We start from the raw sequence: 18,496 nt of genomic DNA, 5'->3' as shown, positions 1-18,496 counted from the left end.
CTTAGTTTGTTGTTTTTCATTGTTAGGTACATAGATCGGACCTACCATAATTAATTCAAGTACATCTATATATTCGGTATATAATCATTATTATGCTTTTAGAAAAATAATCACGCACTCAAATTCTAATTACTCAAGTTGTCTAAATGATTTCAGTTTTATATATATTACTCTATAATCATACGCAATATTTGGTTATTTATTGATCAGAACATAAAAGAAATTCAACCAAAAAAATGATGTTAGAATTGAATTGTAATTAATTTGCAAAAAAAAAAATCAAATTTACCAATTCTAATTACAAGTGATTACATAAAATAATGAAAAATGGACCCTTTTATATGGTGGTAACAACCCAAAAAGTTGTTATAGAACTTTTGAGACTCTAAAGTTTTTTTTTTTTAATATTTTAAATCGTTTCATAAGTAACAGCAAAACTTTTTAAATCTTTTTCTTACATTTTGTTCACTCATTAGCAATTATGGTTGCATTTAAAATTTTATTCCTTTTTAGTTAAATTTTTTTTAGTACAAATTTATTTTATACTAATCAAACTTTTCGGTTAAGGTTACTATTTCCAAGAAAAAAAAATAGAAAAATCTAAAATATTGTTTCAAATAGTTAGCTATTTCAAATTTCTACCATGTTTATGAATAATAACTTATACAAATGTGGCATATCTTAGCAAACAAGAGGTCTTTCAAATATGGCACTACTATTGTACTATTAAATATGTCTTAATCCTGTTTTCGAAAAGATAAAGTGGCAAAATTATATATTATTTCCATTACTTTTATCGCTCTCCGATGATAAATTTATTTCTTAATCTTTATTTGTTCATAATAAGTTTAAAATAATTTTGATAAATTGTTTTTTAAAAAATAATCTCCATACATTTTTTAATAATAAATTTCAAACTATTTTTATTTATCTAAAATAAATTATTCTTATTAATAGCACTTGAATAGCTCACTTATTATTGATAATTAATTTTTTTAATGACATTCTTTGTAAATAAATTTTAGAAAAACATAATAGACTTATATAAAAAAAAAAAAAAAAAACATTCCTTTTTATTAGTGGGTATGATAGATATAGTAATAAGTGTTCCAATCATGTATAGTTTAGAAAGGAATGGAATCAATTTGACAGTAAAGTTAGAGAAAGGGAAAAAGCAAAAGCTTTTTGTGTTGCATCCATACAAGATTTTATGAGAAAAGGTATGAAAAGATTAAATGAAAGTATATGATAAAGATAGTAAAAAGTATATGATTTAAAAGGGGGAAAGGAATAATATATAAAAATATATATGTTATAGTGTGGGAAAGGAAATGCATGTGAAGAGTAGGGTAGGAAGGGAATTGTTTGGATATGAGACATGAGTAAGCAGAAAGAGGGATATTAAGGACAGTGTAAACCTGTAAAGTGCTCAGTTTTGGATCCCACTTTCAAACACATATACATATCTCATTGCATTGGACCACACACAAACTGATGAGTGAAGCTAAGAATTAGCATCGTTCAGGAGTTGGTTTTTTTTATCAAACCATCGTTGATTCGACTATGGTTAGTTTAGTAAATATTCAAATCGACCTTAACTGTTGATGAGTAAAAGTCAATTGGTCGGTCGGTTTTATTCTTTAAAATTTTTTGAAAATTTTTTATTTGGAATTTTTCCAAACCGACACCGACCGACTGACTTTGGTTCAATCGGTAGATTCGATTTTTTGGTCTTTCATGCTCATCCCTAAGTGAAGGTAAAGTTAATATTATATCATCTAACATATTTATAGGATCCATGTCCAACTCTCCTAACCATCATTTTTAGACTTTAGAGTATAGAGAGATATTTAGTTTTATGTAATAATATATTGTTGAGAAAAACTTACTCAAATGAAGACATTTAGTGAATAAAAAAATAACAAAGATTAATTAGCTAGCAACTAAGAAAAAAAAAACATGTTCAAAGACTCGGAGGGGAATATATATTTGTAGTAAGAAAATTGTATGTAAATATAATTTATAAGTGATTAAGAATAAATATTAATCTATCAAAACTTCTTTTTTAACTTTAAGAAGTGTTTTAAAATTATTTAAGCTTTCATTTCATACATATAGGGAAAAGAATTGATTTTTTTTTTTTTAAAAAAAACACTTTAATGTTACTTTCACCAGAAAAAAGATTTTTTTTTTTTTTTTTTTTTTAATTTGTGTTTGTATAAGAAAATATTATAAAGAAATTCAAAAGTTCTTTACAAAATCGCTTTAATATGTCTTTTTCAGAAGGACTTATAAAGAAAGTATCTCATTCACAGATACTCCCAAAGGGAGTCTAAATTACCATATTTCGTTATTATTATATCAATTCAATGATCTATATATATTATACGGTGCATAAAATATTCCCTTTTTTTTTTTTATTATTATTGGAAACTTTCTCTAGAAATAATTTTCAATTCCTCCCAACTATTTTAGATTCCAATTTGTCGAATTGTTATTATAATTATTTTTAATTAGAGCCCTTAGTCCGCATGTTATTTGCATACTCGTCCAATAATATGAACAAAGTGAAATGCTAAAAAGACAACAAAGAAGGTATTTTTGATAAATCTTAGGTTAAAAAAAAATAAAGAAAATTGTTGTGCACATTATTCTAGGACAATGTGATGTTTCAGATTCAGTTTTTGGGGAAAACTTTGCAGATTCCCTGCTTACAAATTAATAATATTCCCTGCCTCATAAAAAATTAATAATAATACTACTGCAATATTAACGGAGAGAGAGAGATAGACAGATAGAGAGATAAGAAATTTGAAATTCAAAAGTTTGTAAAGTTAAGAGGAAAGGGTGTGGAGACATTATTTGAGTGGTGGACATATGATTATGGTGAATTGCAGTGATGCCATTGTTTTTATGCATATCCTGCTTCCTGCCTCTAAATAGCATTCAGACAAACACTAACTAAACCCACACACATCCTCATGTCCCCTAAAATCATACTTTCCCTTTTCTTTTTTCACTTCATATCTCGTCAGCAATCGTTCTTATTGCAAGCTCCTTATCAGTTTGACCTTTGATCCATTTTTTCTAATCCTCACACTAATGTGGTGTCGAGCCTACCACATTTTGATGTCTAAATTATTATAGAAAGTGTATAATTCAACCTAAGTATAAGATCTTTTTTAGAGATTATTTTCTCTCTCCTCCCCCTTTGGAGTCTTTGAAATTGAGCTTTTTATAAATCCTTTCTCTGTCCTCTCCTCTTATCACACATAACGTCGATGGTGTCAAGGTGATTGCAGGACTCGAGGTTGTCCTCCATCTGACACTTGCCTATGGTTACATGTAACGTGCTAATGATGTTAGAGAGATTGTGGATCTTGAGGTTGCAGGATGCCAACATTGAGCTCGTCTAGTCAACTCAGAGTATTAAGCTTGGCTCAATTATTCTTTGAGCCAATTTGGTAGCCCAGAACACGAGACTCTAATTTTTCTCTCTTAGAATGTCCGTTAATCCATGTTGCCTCTTGGTTTCACTTGTACTTTCGCCCACCCATGGACTTTGGACTTTGTTTGGACCACAACATCTTCTAATATAATTTTCTCAAACTACATTGATCTCTGATTTACATAAATGTGAAGAAATATAGGTACGTTTATTATATTGAAGTAGTAATGAAATTTAAAAATTTCACTCTCCAACATGATGCACAAGGCCACAAAATTGCTACTATTGGAGAAGTGATATACATGAGAGAAATGGTAGGGGAGGCCCCTCCTTGTTCCATAACCTTATTCAATCATACCAATTTAGCATTATTAAGAGAGAGAGATGGGTTTTCCCTTTCTCCATTATTAATATTCTTCTTCTATTGTCAGCAACCCTTTGGATATATAGAATAGAGGAGAATGCCAAGTTTGATCTTGAATTCTTAAATAAAACACAATGATTGATGTTTGAATGCAATATTTTCTTTTTCTAACTTTAAAAGAAGTTTCATTTTGTTTTGCTCTCTCTCTCTCTCTTCCAAACACATTGATTATTCAACCCTTGTTGGCCGCACAAACCGGTGCCAGTCTATTCTATACGGTAAAATTTTCCAAGCCCTATAAAGGCCCAAATACATCATTTTTTTTTTAAAAGTTCTCTAATACAACTAATCTTAAATGCTAAATCCATTAATTTAAAAACAAAAGACATAGCTCCTTACAGACTATATACCAAGTAATTGACATCAGATTGCATTTCTAAAGAAACAGCTGCATAAATCACAAATATTATTGCAATTTCTAAATTTCAGTTTTCAACAACCTAATCAAGAAAAAAGAAAGAACTACCATCCTTGGACATTCTTATGTCTTATTAATCTTTGGTCTATTTGATATTTTTTAAAACTTATGGACTCATCAAACATGAAATTGATAGTTTTTTTCTTTTTTAAGTACAATGGACCAACGAGGATATCTTAACAAAAAAAATTTTAGTTGGTAACACATAATAAATATTAGTTGAACTATGCTTGCTTTAGGTGAAAACTTAATGTTCTAATACAAATAAAATTCAATTTATATTTGATAGATTTGTTAATTGAAGAATATATATACTAAAGTCACCAGAATACATTTAAAATTTTCTAGAAACTATTAAACATGAAATTAAAATTTCAAAAACTTGTTTCAAATATGAAAGTTTTAATAATAATCATAATAATAATAATAAAAGTTGGAACAGAATATTACATCAATTTGGCAGATGTTTATTAGTTTCATGAACTATTAAAAATCGAATTACAAGGGAAATATATAATGAATTATAATATATATATATATATATATATATATATATATAATAAAGCTTTTTTGTGTTTGGGTAACGTTGAATATATATATATGTCATCCACGTACGATCAAATTGACAATTGGGTGTTGACTACCGAAGTTGGGCTCCTCCGGCAGCCGTGCATAGCGGCGGCACCGTGAGCTGTAACCTGCGAGTACATAGTGAAAATTAAAGTTATTGGTTTGAAGTAAAATAACGACACAGTTACAAATATAGACATTAGACTCAAAATATTAACAAATATACATAATATAAAAAAAATTACAAATATGATCAAATTTAAATAGTCTATCAATGATAAACCATATTATTGATAGGAATCTATCGATGATAAACCATATCACTAGTAAAAGTCTATCAATGATATAAGTCATCACTGATAGACTTGAGAGTTTATCAAAAATAGAAGTCTATCGTCGATAGACTAGTTTATGTTTACAATTTCTTTTAAATTATATTATACACTAAATTATTATTCTTAAAAATGCTACCAATCTAATTGTTAATAATGAGTTTAAACGTAAAGAGAAGGTAGCATGCAAGAAACTCTTTTGACTCCTTTAACTGCAGCTAACGACCAAATTAACAACAAAAAGAAAAGAAAACCGACAATTTTTTATTTTGTTTCTTTCTTTCAATGATTTTGTTCACTGGTTATTACATGCATATTTCATTTTTATCGAGTAAAAATTTATTATTTTTCTGTGATAAGTAGAACCTTATTTTGAACTTTGAATGACCAATAAGAATACAATTAAGTATAATAAAGAATTTTCTAAAAACTTCTTTTCTTCATCTAAACTCTCTAGGTTATGTTTCTTCTCACTAAAATTTCTTTTGACGAAGAGATTTCATGGACAGAAATTTCTTGTGATTGGATACTATAACTTAATATTTGGGAAAAAAATTAAAGAAAAATAAATAAATAATTGAATGAGATCCCATTCTTAAATATTAAATTTATAGACTAAAATATTAAAATAAAAAATTTCATGTGTATAAATGTATCTCGAAGATCTTAGCTGAGAGATTGCGGTTGTGGTTGCCTGATTTCATCAGTGATAATCAGTCTGCGTTTGTTCCGGATAGGTCGATTTTCGATAATATTTTATTGTGCCAGGAACTCGTAGGGAGCTATAAGGAGGGCAAAGGGAAGTCGCATTGTGTGTTAAAGGTAGACCTTCAGAAGGCATACGATTCGGTGAATTGAGATTTTTTGTTTGGTATGTTGTTGTTTATAGGTACGCCCCTTTAGTTTGTTAGTTAGGTGAGGGCTTGTGTTACTTCACCTAAGTTCTCTGTGATGATTAATGGTTCGCTTGAAGGGTTTTTTCCTGGTAGGAAAAGGTTGAGGCAGGGGGATCCATTGTCTCCTTTTTTGTTTGTGATGGTGATGGAGGTCTTGTCTAGGTTGAACCTCCTGTATGGTTTAGGTTCCATGACTGGTGTGAGCGTTTAGGTCTAACTCATTTGGTTTTTACAGACGATTTGATAATTTTCTGTGCAGCTGAGAGAGATTCTTTGGAATTTGTGAGGTAGGTATTGTAAGAGTTTGCAGAACTGTTTGGGTTAGTTGCAAATGTTGGGAAGAGTTCCATGTTTGTTGCAAGTATGGAGTCTGGGGAGACGGAGGAACTAGCTGCATATATGGGTGTCTCTCTTGGTTCGTTGCCTGTTAGATATCTGTGTTTACCTTTATCGGTGAATCAGTTGAGGGCTGTGGATTGTGCGCCTTTGATACAGAGGATTACAACTTGTATTAGAAGCTGGATAGCGAGGTCCCTCTCATTTGTTGGGAGATTGTAGCTTGTTAGGTATGTTTTACAGTCCTTTCAGGTTTTTTGGTGCAGCATCTTCGTGTTACCTGCGTGTGTAACTCATGAGGTTGATCGTCTGTTACGAAGTTATTTATGGAAGGATAATGTGGTGAGTCGGGGTGGTGCACGGGTGGCGTGGGATGAGGAGGGGGGAGGGTTGGGTGTGAAGCATATGGTCTCTTGGCACCAGGTTGCTATTATGAAGCTGCTCTCGCTTCTCTTAATTAAATCGGGGTCACTATGAGTGGCATGGGTGGAGGTGTATGTTTTGTGCAGGCGATCGTTGTGGGCTGTTCGGAATGAGGTTGGGAAATCTTTGTGCTTGAGGGCTATCTTGCAAAGTAGAGATAGATTCAAACATTTTATTCGTTTGATGATCGGCGATAGACGATCTTGTTTTATTTGGTGGGATCCTTGGCTGCCGGAGGGAGTAATTTTGGATCCATACAGGTCTAAGGTGGTTCATGATGCAAGGAGTAGTTTGGAAACGCGGTTGTCGGAGTTCATGAGTGGCGAGGGAGGTTGGAAGTGGCCTACAGTGTCTTAAGAGCTACTTGAGATCTGGGGTCTTATCTAGGTAATGGGGCCTAGGGTGAGGGGAGAGGATTATTGGGTGTGGGTGTCGGATGCTAGTGGTCGATTTTCTATCGCTAGTGCTTGGGAGATATACGTCCTCGTCGTCCTAGGTGTCTTAGGCTGGTACTTTGTGGGCGAGAGGTGGTATCTCGCACGACTCCTTCTGTGTGTGGTTAACAGTGAGGGATAGGTTGGATATGCGAGATTGGTTGAGGAGTTGGGGTGTGTTGTTGGGGGGTCGAGGAGGGGGGTGTCTTTTGTGTGGGAGAGGTGTGGAGTCGCGAGATCATTTATTTTTTGAGTGTGGGTTTGGGAAAGAGGTGTGGTCTAGTATGTTGCATTAACTGGGTTCGACGCATCGGGTGGCTGGTTGGGATGTAGAGTTGAGTTAGTTGTGTCGAGTGGGGTCGGGTAAGGGGGTGCATAGTAAGTTGTTACGTGTTTTGTTGTGTGTTCATATACTACATCTAGTAGAAGCGTAATCAACGACTGCATGGAAGTCGACCAAGGTCAGTGTTTGCTCTAGTTCACCTTATGGTTTTATAGTTCGTGCTCGTGCTACTTCCTGGTGAGTTAACATTCTTGATCTTATCTAGTATGTATATGGATATTTTTTCTTTTGAACTTCACGTTGTTCTCTATTTTGTTGTAGCCCCTTCTTTGTGGGGTTTTGGGCTCTTCTCTGCCTTTCTTCCTGGTGGTTGGCGGGTTTTCGTTTTTGTGTTGGTTTTGTTCTGGTTTTATCTTGTTGTCTTTGTTTTGGTTTTCTTGCTCTGTCTTTGATTGTGCTTTGTTGCTTTGATGCCTTGATCCCGAGTTGTGAGATCCCCTTATTGTTGTATAATAATATCACATATTCTAAAAAAAAAAATTATAGACTAAAACTCAATGGTTTTGAATATTAATTAAAGCTCTGTTTAAAAAATTAAAAATGTGACCGTTGAGGGACAAGCGCTGGACAAGTTCTGGATGCATATAAGAGTTAAATACTTTCATTCAGATTATCTCATTTTTTTTAATGCAGAAACAGAGAATATATGTAGATTCTTCAAGATGAGTTTAAATTATAGTTCCACTTCCAACCCAACTCCAATCTTTTTTCCAATTATTTGCAAATGTATGATTTTTTTTGTTTAAAAAATGAAAAATAAATGTTTAATCCTTTTTAACAGATCTATACAAGTTAACTTAATTATTAAATGTTCAAGGGAAACATTTGATCGTCTCTTGTTTCAAAATTTTTATTTCATTTTTCAATTGAAACTATTGGATAAGAGTTTTACGGTTTCTTTTTATTCTTTTTTATTTCAATTATTTCAAATCACAAAATTATTAAAAATATTTACAAAATATAACAAAATTTCATAATAATGATAGATACACTTCTACCAACATCTATTATTATCAATATTTATCATTGATAGATTATGAAATTTTACTATATTTTGTATATATTTTAATTCATTTTTCTATATTTGAAAACAATCCTCTCTTATTTGACGTTCTCTACAATTTAAAAAATATATACTTTAGGGTGAAAATAAGTTCATAAAATTAAATAATAAAAACTATATTTAATTTATTTTTAGATATTTATTATACTTTTGAATACTAAAATAAATTATAAAATAATATTTTTAATTTTTAATTAGGATTAAGAAGAAATTAGATTAAAAAACAGGAGACTTTGTTTTTTTATTTATATTTTTTCCTGAAAATTCCAGTACAATTGTAAATTCGTTTAGAAAAATGAAAAACATTAAACATTCAGACCAAACATTGTAAACTTTGTTTGGAAACCATTTTCTTTTTTACTTTTAGTTATTGAAAATTAAATTTATTTCCTCTCTATTACTTAATGATTTGCATCTTTTTTATTTAAATTCTTAACCAAATTTTAAAAACAAAAATAAATTTTTAAAAATTATTTTTTATAGTTTTCAAAATCTTGCTGATTTTCTAAATCATTATAAAAAATAAATAACAAATAAATAAATTTGAAGATGGAAATGACAATCAAATAGTTATTGAACGAGACCGTAAACTCAGGAACACGGAAGCAAACAGGCTATCAAATACTAGCTTTCTTTGAGCTTTAAATCTTTAAACACGGTCTATTAAAAAATTATTAGAGTGTTGATTAATCAATTACTAATGAAAAAAATAAAACAGGAGGTGGAGGCAGAAATATTAAATTTGTTAAGGACGGATAATAACTTACATTTATTTTCTATACTTTTCAATGTACCTTTGTTTTATAGCTGCATCTAAATGAAACGAATGAATAAACAAGAAAGTATTTTGCTTAAAAATCCTTCCAAATTAAAGGTGAGGGATGGGCTTCTATACACCTATATTTTCACCTCTATGATCTCTGCCAAAATTTAAAAACTATGTTTATGATTTCTTTCTAAATTCCACCTTAACTTTTATAGCTTACAAATTTTTTCCACCATGTAATAAATGATTAGGAAAATGCAGCATAACTCAACTTAACGTACAGAAATTATAACAGAGCACACAAAATTTTATATATATATATATAAAGAAAAAAAGAAAAAAAAAAAAAAAAAGAACAAGCTCGAAAGAGTTATTCACCTTTAAAGACAATTTCTTCTTTTCTTCGGAAAGTAGTCTTTCCTGAATTGGACATAAAATAAGTGTTGGATCTTAAAATAATAATGAAATTAGCAAAATGATTAGGTTTTAAGACATTTCGAACTGAATTAATTACCTTTTCTTGTAGTTGTTGAAGCTGCTCCTTGTATAGCTGAGCCTAGAACACAACATTTTCAAGTTTATGAGTTTTTTTTTTTTTTTTTTTTTTTTTTTTTTTGGTTTTTTATTTTTAAAAATTAAGTTTATAAACATTACTTTTGTCTCTAAATTTCTTTTTTTATTATCTACTTTTTACCAACGATTTAAAACTAAGCTAAATTTTGAAAAATAAAAAAATAGCTTTTAAAAACTTATTTTTATTTTTGGAATTTGACTAAGAATTCAATTATCATACTTAAGAAATATGAAAATAGTTGTAAGAAATGAGGAAGAAATAAATTGAATTTTGAAGAATAAAAAAAAAAAACGAAATGGTTACTAAACTGGACCAATGTTTTTCAACCATGTTTGATTAATAATGAAGGAAAAAAAATTGTAATCTAGGGGCAATAGTAGTTTGAGAAATTACTAGCTGTTTAGTGCTAAATCAAATATTTATCTATTTAATACTAAATCTTAGTGTCTAATACGTATCCACCTTTCAATTCTGTATTTTGTGCATCCAAGTGAAATTTAAAATAAAAAAGTTTAAGAACTAAATTTATAATTTTGAAAAAATGAGAGACCAACGAGACAAACCTCAATTCACAGGGTTTATATTTATAATGAATTAAAAACGTATATTTATACCTTTCTGGCCCTAATTTGGAAGAGGCTTCGTTGAAGCTGAGCATCAAGTACTTGAAGTTCATCAAGGGAACAAGAATCCAGTCCATATCCCAATAGCTTCCTATATACATATATAGAAACATTATTCCATATTTGAAAAGAGATTAATTTAAATTATATGAAATGAATAAAAATTTACCTGTGAGAAAGTTGCAGTAACTCCATCTTCTTATTAATGCTTTCAGCTTCAACCCTTGACTGCTAAACGAAAATGGAGCATGAATGATGAATTCAAGCAACCAAAACCTTAGTCTTAACTAAGAACTGAGAAGCAAAAGTCTATGAAATAATAAGTTCAATCCAATACAAAGAATGATATGATTGGCTCAAGGTTATTCATTTATTTTATATCACTTTGCTTTCGATTGTTTTGTGATACTTATTTACTTATTTATTTCTATCATAAAGTGAATGAGCAACTTTGAAAATATATTTTTTGTCTTTTAGTTTTTAGTTTGTTTTCCATTTTTTGCCTCAAGATTCTAAACATTGCTCTTTTAACTTCAAATTCTGAGTTTAGTTTCATTTGGTCAGTGTTATATATTATTACCCTTGACTTTTGAGTATAATTTTTCACCTTATTATTTAGGTTGATTTTCTATTTATTAATTTTAAAAGTTAAACTAAAACCTCAAGAATAGAATGGTAAGATTTAAAAATATTGAGATGTTGGTTTTATGACATGATGAGAATGTTATGAATGTATCAACCTAGTCGAGATATCCAAATGTACCTCTCGATCTCTTATTCTTTAGTCTATTATTAAAAAAACATAGAGATTAAATCGAAACTAAACTAAAAAATAAAAGAAGAGAAAATGTAATATTTTAAAATCCAAAAACTAAATCAAAGTTATGAAAGAAGAAAATATGATGGGAGTAAGGTGAATGATTTGTGAGGAAGAAGATGTTCATAGTTTGGTTTTGTTTTGATGGGGAAGAAACCTGTAATTGAAGTTGTCTATCAAATTTGGTATTGTTTTTGGCATCTCTTGCACATTTGCGATAGCGCTCCACAATCCTTGGCATCCTGAAACAATAGTATAAACCAAAACCACAACACATTCATTTGCAGCTTATATGTTCATATACAATTCAAAATATGTACTTCCGAATAAGTTTTAACATTGTATTTGAAACAACTTATTTTTAAGAGCTATATATATATATATATTAGTATTTTTCATCCTTATCCTTATTGCACAACACTATTCACTCTGTCCATTCATTTTCAACATCACTCGTACTTGAAAAAGGGGGGGAAAAAAAGAGGTTAAGTATTCATCCCCTTGCACCAATTCATTTCATCTCCTACAGTGTATAGTACTACCCACTTCACTATTCACTCCTCATTTTTATTTCTTCGTCTCTATCCCTATACAGTTTTACTTACCTACAAACTCTATTATGCTTATATTTACTCTACAATTCAATATATATATATACACACACACATTTTAAGCTAATGGATGAATACAAATTTCATATTATATCATCCAACAATTATAGCAACATAAAATTTAATTTATATGCAGAATACATGATTTTTTACTTCAAGAACTCTATACAAGTTAGGAAGCACTCGTTCGGTAATATTCTAATTTCTTATTTGGAGTTTACTCTTTTGAAAAAATAGATAGAACCACATTTGGAAACTGTTTATTGTTTAATTTTTTGCTCTTACTTTCTTTTATTTATGTGTATGTATGAGCATACTGCATACATAAACTGATTGATATCTTTTTTTCCTCCTCTTTTTCCCTTGAGAAACTGTTTGATATCTTTCTAATTTCTTGTTCTCCAACCTTCTATGTTCAGAAAGAAAATAGATGTTTTATTTGAAAATTATTTTTGTAAGTTTAATATTCGAAGTTTATATAATACTTTGTTTAAAAAAAATCTTAATAAATTTTTGTAAGTCAACTGTTATTAGATAATGCTTTTATTTATGTTATGTGAAAAATTTGAGCCGAGAACAACTAAACAAACCACTTCCATTTGTTATTTTAAAATGTTATTATTCACAATGTAAAAAAATAAGAAACAATAAAGATGAAGATTTTAAAAAAATATATGGTTAATAAAATTAAAATAGAAAAAGTGAACAATATAGATTCCAAGCATAGCTCATCCGTGGGGAATAAATCATCTAAAAATTTGATTCAATCTCTCAATTGTTTTACCAATTATGAATTTAAAAAACTTATGTTTTTCAAATTAACAATAATATTTAAAGTAATAAAAATAAACTGTATTTTATTTTAAATTTATTAAAATAAAATTAATTTTAAACTATCTAGAGTAAATATGATATTTAATTCTCAAGAATAGTATAGACATGCTAATTTATTTTTATTTTTTTGAAGCAAGCAAGACAATCAAGAACGAGAGTGATGACCAACACTAGAAAGACATTTATCCTCACTAAATAATATTTAGAAGAAGTGTCAAGGCTGTTAATTTATAGGCAACTATATTTTCTCTCTAGAAACTTTACAAAATAATAATAATAATAATAATAAACAGAAATATTCATAGAGCAAAAAGAAAACAATACATATAATATTCATTTTGAACTCATTTATATATTAGATAACATATTAACATGAGTTACATCTGAAAACCAATTGACAACGAAAGGAATAATCCATCTATCTTATCAAATTTGTAAGGTATCTAGACTTTTTCAATGTAAAATCTCCAAGATGGTGTCTCGTTTGGGTTCACCATGGATCCAAGAATCAATTAATTTTGAGGTAAAATCTCATATTATCTAATAATATAATATTTCAATAGTTTTAAAATAACCTATAAATGAAATTTAATTACAATTTATTCAAATAGAAATTATACAAACTATGTAAATTGGCTCTTTATGCAATTCTATGTTCTAATTCTTTTCCCAGTACTATATAATTAAGAGAACTTTTTACAAATAGAACAAATGTTAAATTATTTAAAAAATAGTAAAAAAAATAGTGATAGACTTTTATGAACTTTCTCTGGTTTAATTAAAATTTTGTTATTTTATATAAATAATTTTTCTTATTTTTCTATTTTTAAAAATCCTCTTATAAATTAACTTATTTTCTCATTGACTACTTAACCCAGTTCATACCAACAGAGAACGATTGTTTAGAATACAAAGTGGATCAATAAGTTCTTTTTATAAAGGTCTGAACCGTTCACATACCAAAAACAAACCAAAAAAAAAAAAAAAAAGAGAGAATTGCAAAAAATCAGAGCCAAAACTCAGATTACACAAACACAGGCTACATAACTCTCTCAAATCTACTTGCCTAAAAATAAAATAAAATAAAATCGACCTCCAAGCTTTTTTGTTTTTTTAATCAAGAAATTAAATGATAGAAAAGGATAAAGGGATCAGTTGCCACATACTTACCCAACTTAGCACCAATTACTACCTAAAAAGTTACCAAATAAGTCTCTTCATCAGAGATGGGGAAAATGATTAAAATTTCCGGAAAATCTTCAAAAAATCACAAAAAAAAAAAAAAAAAAAAAAGTACAACAACTTGAATAAAGTATAGCACAGGAAGTAGGTTTGATTCAGAGAGTGGAAAAAAGGGTGGATATATAATAGTTGCAGACCAAACCATTTATTCAAACTTAAAAAGGAAAAGAAATTGAAAACATACTCAGAGCTTGCAAATTCATAGAGACGGCCTTTTTGTGAGAAAATGATGACAGCAACTTCAGCATCACACAGCACAGATAGTTCATACGCCTTCTTCAATAGTCCATTTCGTCTCTTTGAGAACGTTACCTGCCGACTTGTCGCATTTTCTATCCGTTTCATTTCTACTTTTCCTCTCACCATTTTTTTCTATTCTTACTCACTTTCTTTTTTTTTTCTTTTTTCTTTTTTTTTTTTTCTTTTAAAGGGTTGTTCAGATCAGAGCCAAAATTTTAAAAAATGGGTGCTTCAATAATGGATTTATGTATATATCTTACAAAACAAACAAGGGAAGAAAGAGTTTTGAAAAAGTTTGAGAGAAAGAAAATAGCTTAAAAACCAAAAATAGCATAAAAAACTCAAAACCCAGAAACCCCAGAAAAAGAGAGTTTTTGTTTTTGGTTCAAAAATGGAAAAATAAAATAAAATAAAAAGGCCCCCCAAACACAAAAAGAAGTGATTTAGAGCCAAAAACAGAAGTGGGGAAAATGGTGAAAAACAGGTAGAAGAGATTTTAGAAGAAAAAGGAAATGGAAGAAATTTTAGAAACCCTATAAAGGGTTTTTAACACACACGGGAGGGATTGGTTGATTATTGAAATGTTGCATTCATCACTTCTTCTCCAGGACTCAATGCCCTTTTCATTATATTTCCTCTTTCATTTATACACTAATTTTTATTCCCTTTGTCCTCTAACATTTCCTCTAAACCACACATAAAAGGAACCAAACACATACCCTAAAAAAGAAATATAGATTATTAAATCAATAAATAAATAATATATTCTATGCTGATAAAAGAAAATGGTCATGGATTGTCAATCTAGAAATTCTATCCTTGCTTCACAATCTGTTTTTATATTTTCAAATTTAACGAGTTCGGTTAATATATGTTTGACAGACAATCTAAATTCTGTTTCAGAAAACTGTTTTTAGATTCTATGATCTAAACCATATAAATTCTGAAAACAACATTTTTATGTTTTCTTTGTATTCATAATTTGATTTTTACAATTTAAAATGCAGAATTATATTAAATAGAGATTAAAAAAATTAGAAATATAGTATGTCATGTCATAAACTCAATTCAGTTTTTTTAAAAAAATTAAAACATGTATTATATAATGTATTATAAATTAAATTAGGTTAAATTTCAAGTTTGGTTCCTATGGTTTGTATAAAGTTAAAAGTTAGTCTATGTGATTCTAAAATTTAGAATTTAGTTTTTATGGTTTGATAGTCTACATATGGTTTGTTAAATCCTCTCAAATAGTTACTATCATAGGGATTATTTATTATGAAGCTTTTATTAAACTACAGATGGTAAATTTTAAGTATAAACCATACTTAAATTTTAACTTACTTCAAACCACAGGGACCAAAATTTCATTTTTTTCCTATAAATTATATGATTTATAAAACATAATTATACAATTTTTTTTAATCTAAAACATATTCATAAATAATTAGTGGGTAACTACAACTAGTTTATAGTTGTTTAGATTAGAATTCAATTTTTTAATGTTGCTACCAAACCTATATTTGAAAACATAAAATACAACTTTGTTTTTGTTTGGTTCAAATCTTATTTTAGTCCCTAAACATTAAACAAGGTTCTATTTTAGTCTCTAAACCTTTAAAAATGTCTGTTATAGTCCCTAAATTTTGAATAATATTTTATTTTAATCTCTAGACTTTTAAAATTGTTAGTTTTAGTCTTTGAACTTCTAAAAAAATGTTTATTTTGGTTCATACTATATTAAGATTTTATTAACTCTTTAACAAAATGACGTGGTGATTTGAATTTTTGGATGCTAAAAAAATCTAAAGTTTTAATTTTGAATAAGGTGACAAAGCGAGTGAATTTAAAAGACAATTTTAGTTCAAATTTTTGGTTCTTCAGCCGGTTGATTGTCGACATTTTACTTCACCTTTATTTTGATCAATGCATCTAAAACATAGTCATCAAAAAATATAAGTCCCCTCAATTTTTATTGAAGAGTTAACATAATTTTAGTAGTAGGGACTAAAATAAACATTTTTTAAAAGTTTAGGGACCCAAACGAACATATTTTTTAAGTTTAAGAACTAATATAGAATAAGATTCAAAATTGAGGAACTAAAATAGGATTTAAATCTTTTTATTTAATTTCTTATTTTCAAATTTAAAAAATCATGTCTAATAACTCGTTGTCAAATTAGCAACATTTTTTGGGGTCAAAATTCTGTTTTAATTTATATGGTTAAAACATTACCCTTGACTAAGAAACCATATATTTTAATTCTTCACACACATACTATTTATGAAACAAAAGTTAATATTAAACTCTTTTTAGAGCTTTTATTCTTTTATTTGACTAACGTGACAAATTAGTAAAGTTTTCTTTTTTCTTTCTTACAAATTTGTCTAATCATTTATTATTAATTAAGAGATCAAATGTTCGAATCGTGATTCACCAACATGCAAGTTATATCTTACTAAATATATTGTTAACTTTTATTTCACTAACATGACTAATGTATAAATATAACGTAATACCCAAAAAAATTACAAAAAAAGGTATAACGTAATAAATTAACACTCTTTCTTCATTGCAAATGTTTTTGTTAAGGATGGTGGGCTTTTAGATATTTCAACAATAGTATGATATTGTTCACTTTGGACATATATCCTCATAGTTTTGCATTTGATTTCACTAAAAATGCCTCACATATCATTGGAGAATACTTGAGCGTAGTGCTAACTCAACCACAGAGTAATCTTAATTACATTTGAACGTGCTGCCCATTTGAAGGCTCAACCAACGAACAGATACTCAAAAGAATTTATAACGTAATAGATTAATACTCTTTCTTCATTGCAAATATTTTTGTTTGGAGACAATGGGCTTTCAAATATTTCTACAATAGACTACATCTTCTGAGGCTCCCACTTCTTTATTTGACATTCGAGTATGTTATTGTCTATTTTGGGTATACACACTTATGGCTTTGCATCTGATTTCACTCAAAAAAAGTTTCATATCATTGGAGATAGTTATTCTCTTTTATAAATTCATAATCATTCCCTTATTTAACCAATATAGGACTTTGATCTCTTTCCCATCTTTTTTTAAAGACAAATTTTGTATTGGAATTAATTGTTGGTTTATATCTGCAATATTACTCTTCTCCTCCAGACCTTCATGCATGTACTTTGAGCAATGAAGAAGTTGGCATAAACCCTAGCGAAGAAAAGAGTCTTTATTCCATTGTTACTTTTGTGTGGTCCAGCTGTTTTCCCCACTGACATTTCTTTATATCTAGCCTACGTGGCACCATTATCTATGCATATTTTTTTTAAAGAAAAATACGAGATTAAGTCATCAGAGAATCTCAACTAAGTTAACATCTTTTTAATATTCATCTATACAAATTCTTCTTAATTTTCCAAAACAATAAAAACAACAAGCTATTTAAAAAATTACTGTCATAATGTATAAAAATTTTGTTTGAGACATATATTGCAAACACTAGGTTTGACTATTTTCTTTTTTACATCTTATTTACAATCCAATACTTTATAAAAAATTATAAAATCTTGGTAAATGGCATTCCATATATGGTGTTAAGCCAACAAGTTTTTTTTTTTCGTTTATTATTAAAATTTAATAAATGACATTGATATGATTCATGAACTGATATGCTAACATTGTTTTTTGAAATAATAACTGAATTTTGTTTAGTTTATTAATGTATATTTGATAAATTTTATATTGCAAAATATTTTTTTTTTGAATAAATTATATTGCAATTTTAGTTTATAAACTTCAACGGCTTATTTATTTAGTCTTTGAATATTTGTCTCTCTCTCTCTCTCTCTGTTTTTTTTTCAACATTTTGCATATTTGTCTTTAGTGTTAAAATTTTATAAATATAATATTTCTATGATATCTTTTGGATAATTTTTCTCACCTAAACATATCTAAAAATACAATATTGGTAAAACGTTGACCATTTAAAGAAAAAAAGAATAAACTTGCATAAGACACCTATAATATTATTTCTGATTTAAGATTAATATAATATTATTTACTAAGTTATATAACATTGCATATCAATACGAAAAAGATTAAATATGA

General features: G+C 28.5%; 1 protein-coding gene across 2 annotated transcripts; it reads right to left on the bottom strand.

Annotated features, from left to right (window-relative positions):
* Nucleotides 1-4,854: 4,854 nt before the first annotated feature.
* Nucleotides 4,855-15,073, bottom strand: LOC120074113 (MADS-box protein AGL42-like). Of its 2 annotated transcripts, none has more exons than XM_039027135.1 (7): nucleotides 14,339-15,073; nucleotides 11,625-11,709; nucleotides 10,820-10,881; nucleotides 10,642-10,741; nucleotides 9,968-10,009; nucleotides 9,832-9,873; nucleotides 4,855-4,988 (listed from the first exon to the last, which is right to left on the bottom strand). In XM_039027135.1, the coding sequence occupies exons 1-7, from the start codon at nucleotides 14,518-14,520 to the stop codon at nucleotides 4,908-4,910; spliced, it is 594 nt and encodes a 197-aa protein (XP_038883063.1). In that variant the 5' UTR covers nucleotides 14,521-15,073; the 3' UTR covers nucleotides 4,855-4,907. The 2 variants fall into 2 exon arrangements, with proteins under 2 accessions (XP_038883063.1, XP_038883070.1); XM_039027142.1 differs by having other exon boundaries at nucleotides 10,820-10,878.
* Nucleotides 15,074-18,496: the final 3,423 nt, after the last annotated feature.

The sequence above is a fragment of the Benincasa hispida genome, chromosome 1 (assembly GCF_009727055.1).
Source record: "Benincasa hispida cultivar B227 chromosome 1, ASM972705v1, whole genome shotgun sequence".
NCBI lineage: Eukaryota > Viridiplantae > Streptophyta > Magnoliopsida > Cucurbitales > Cucurbitaceae > Benincasa > Benincasa hispida.
This window is presented reverse-complemented; position numbering and strand designations above follow the sequence as displayed.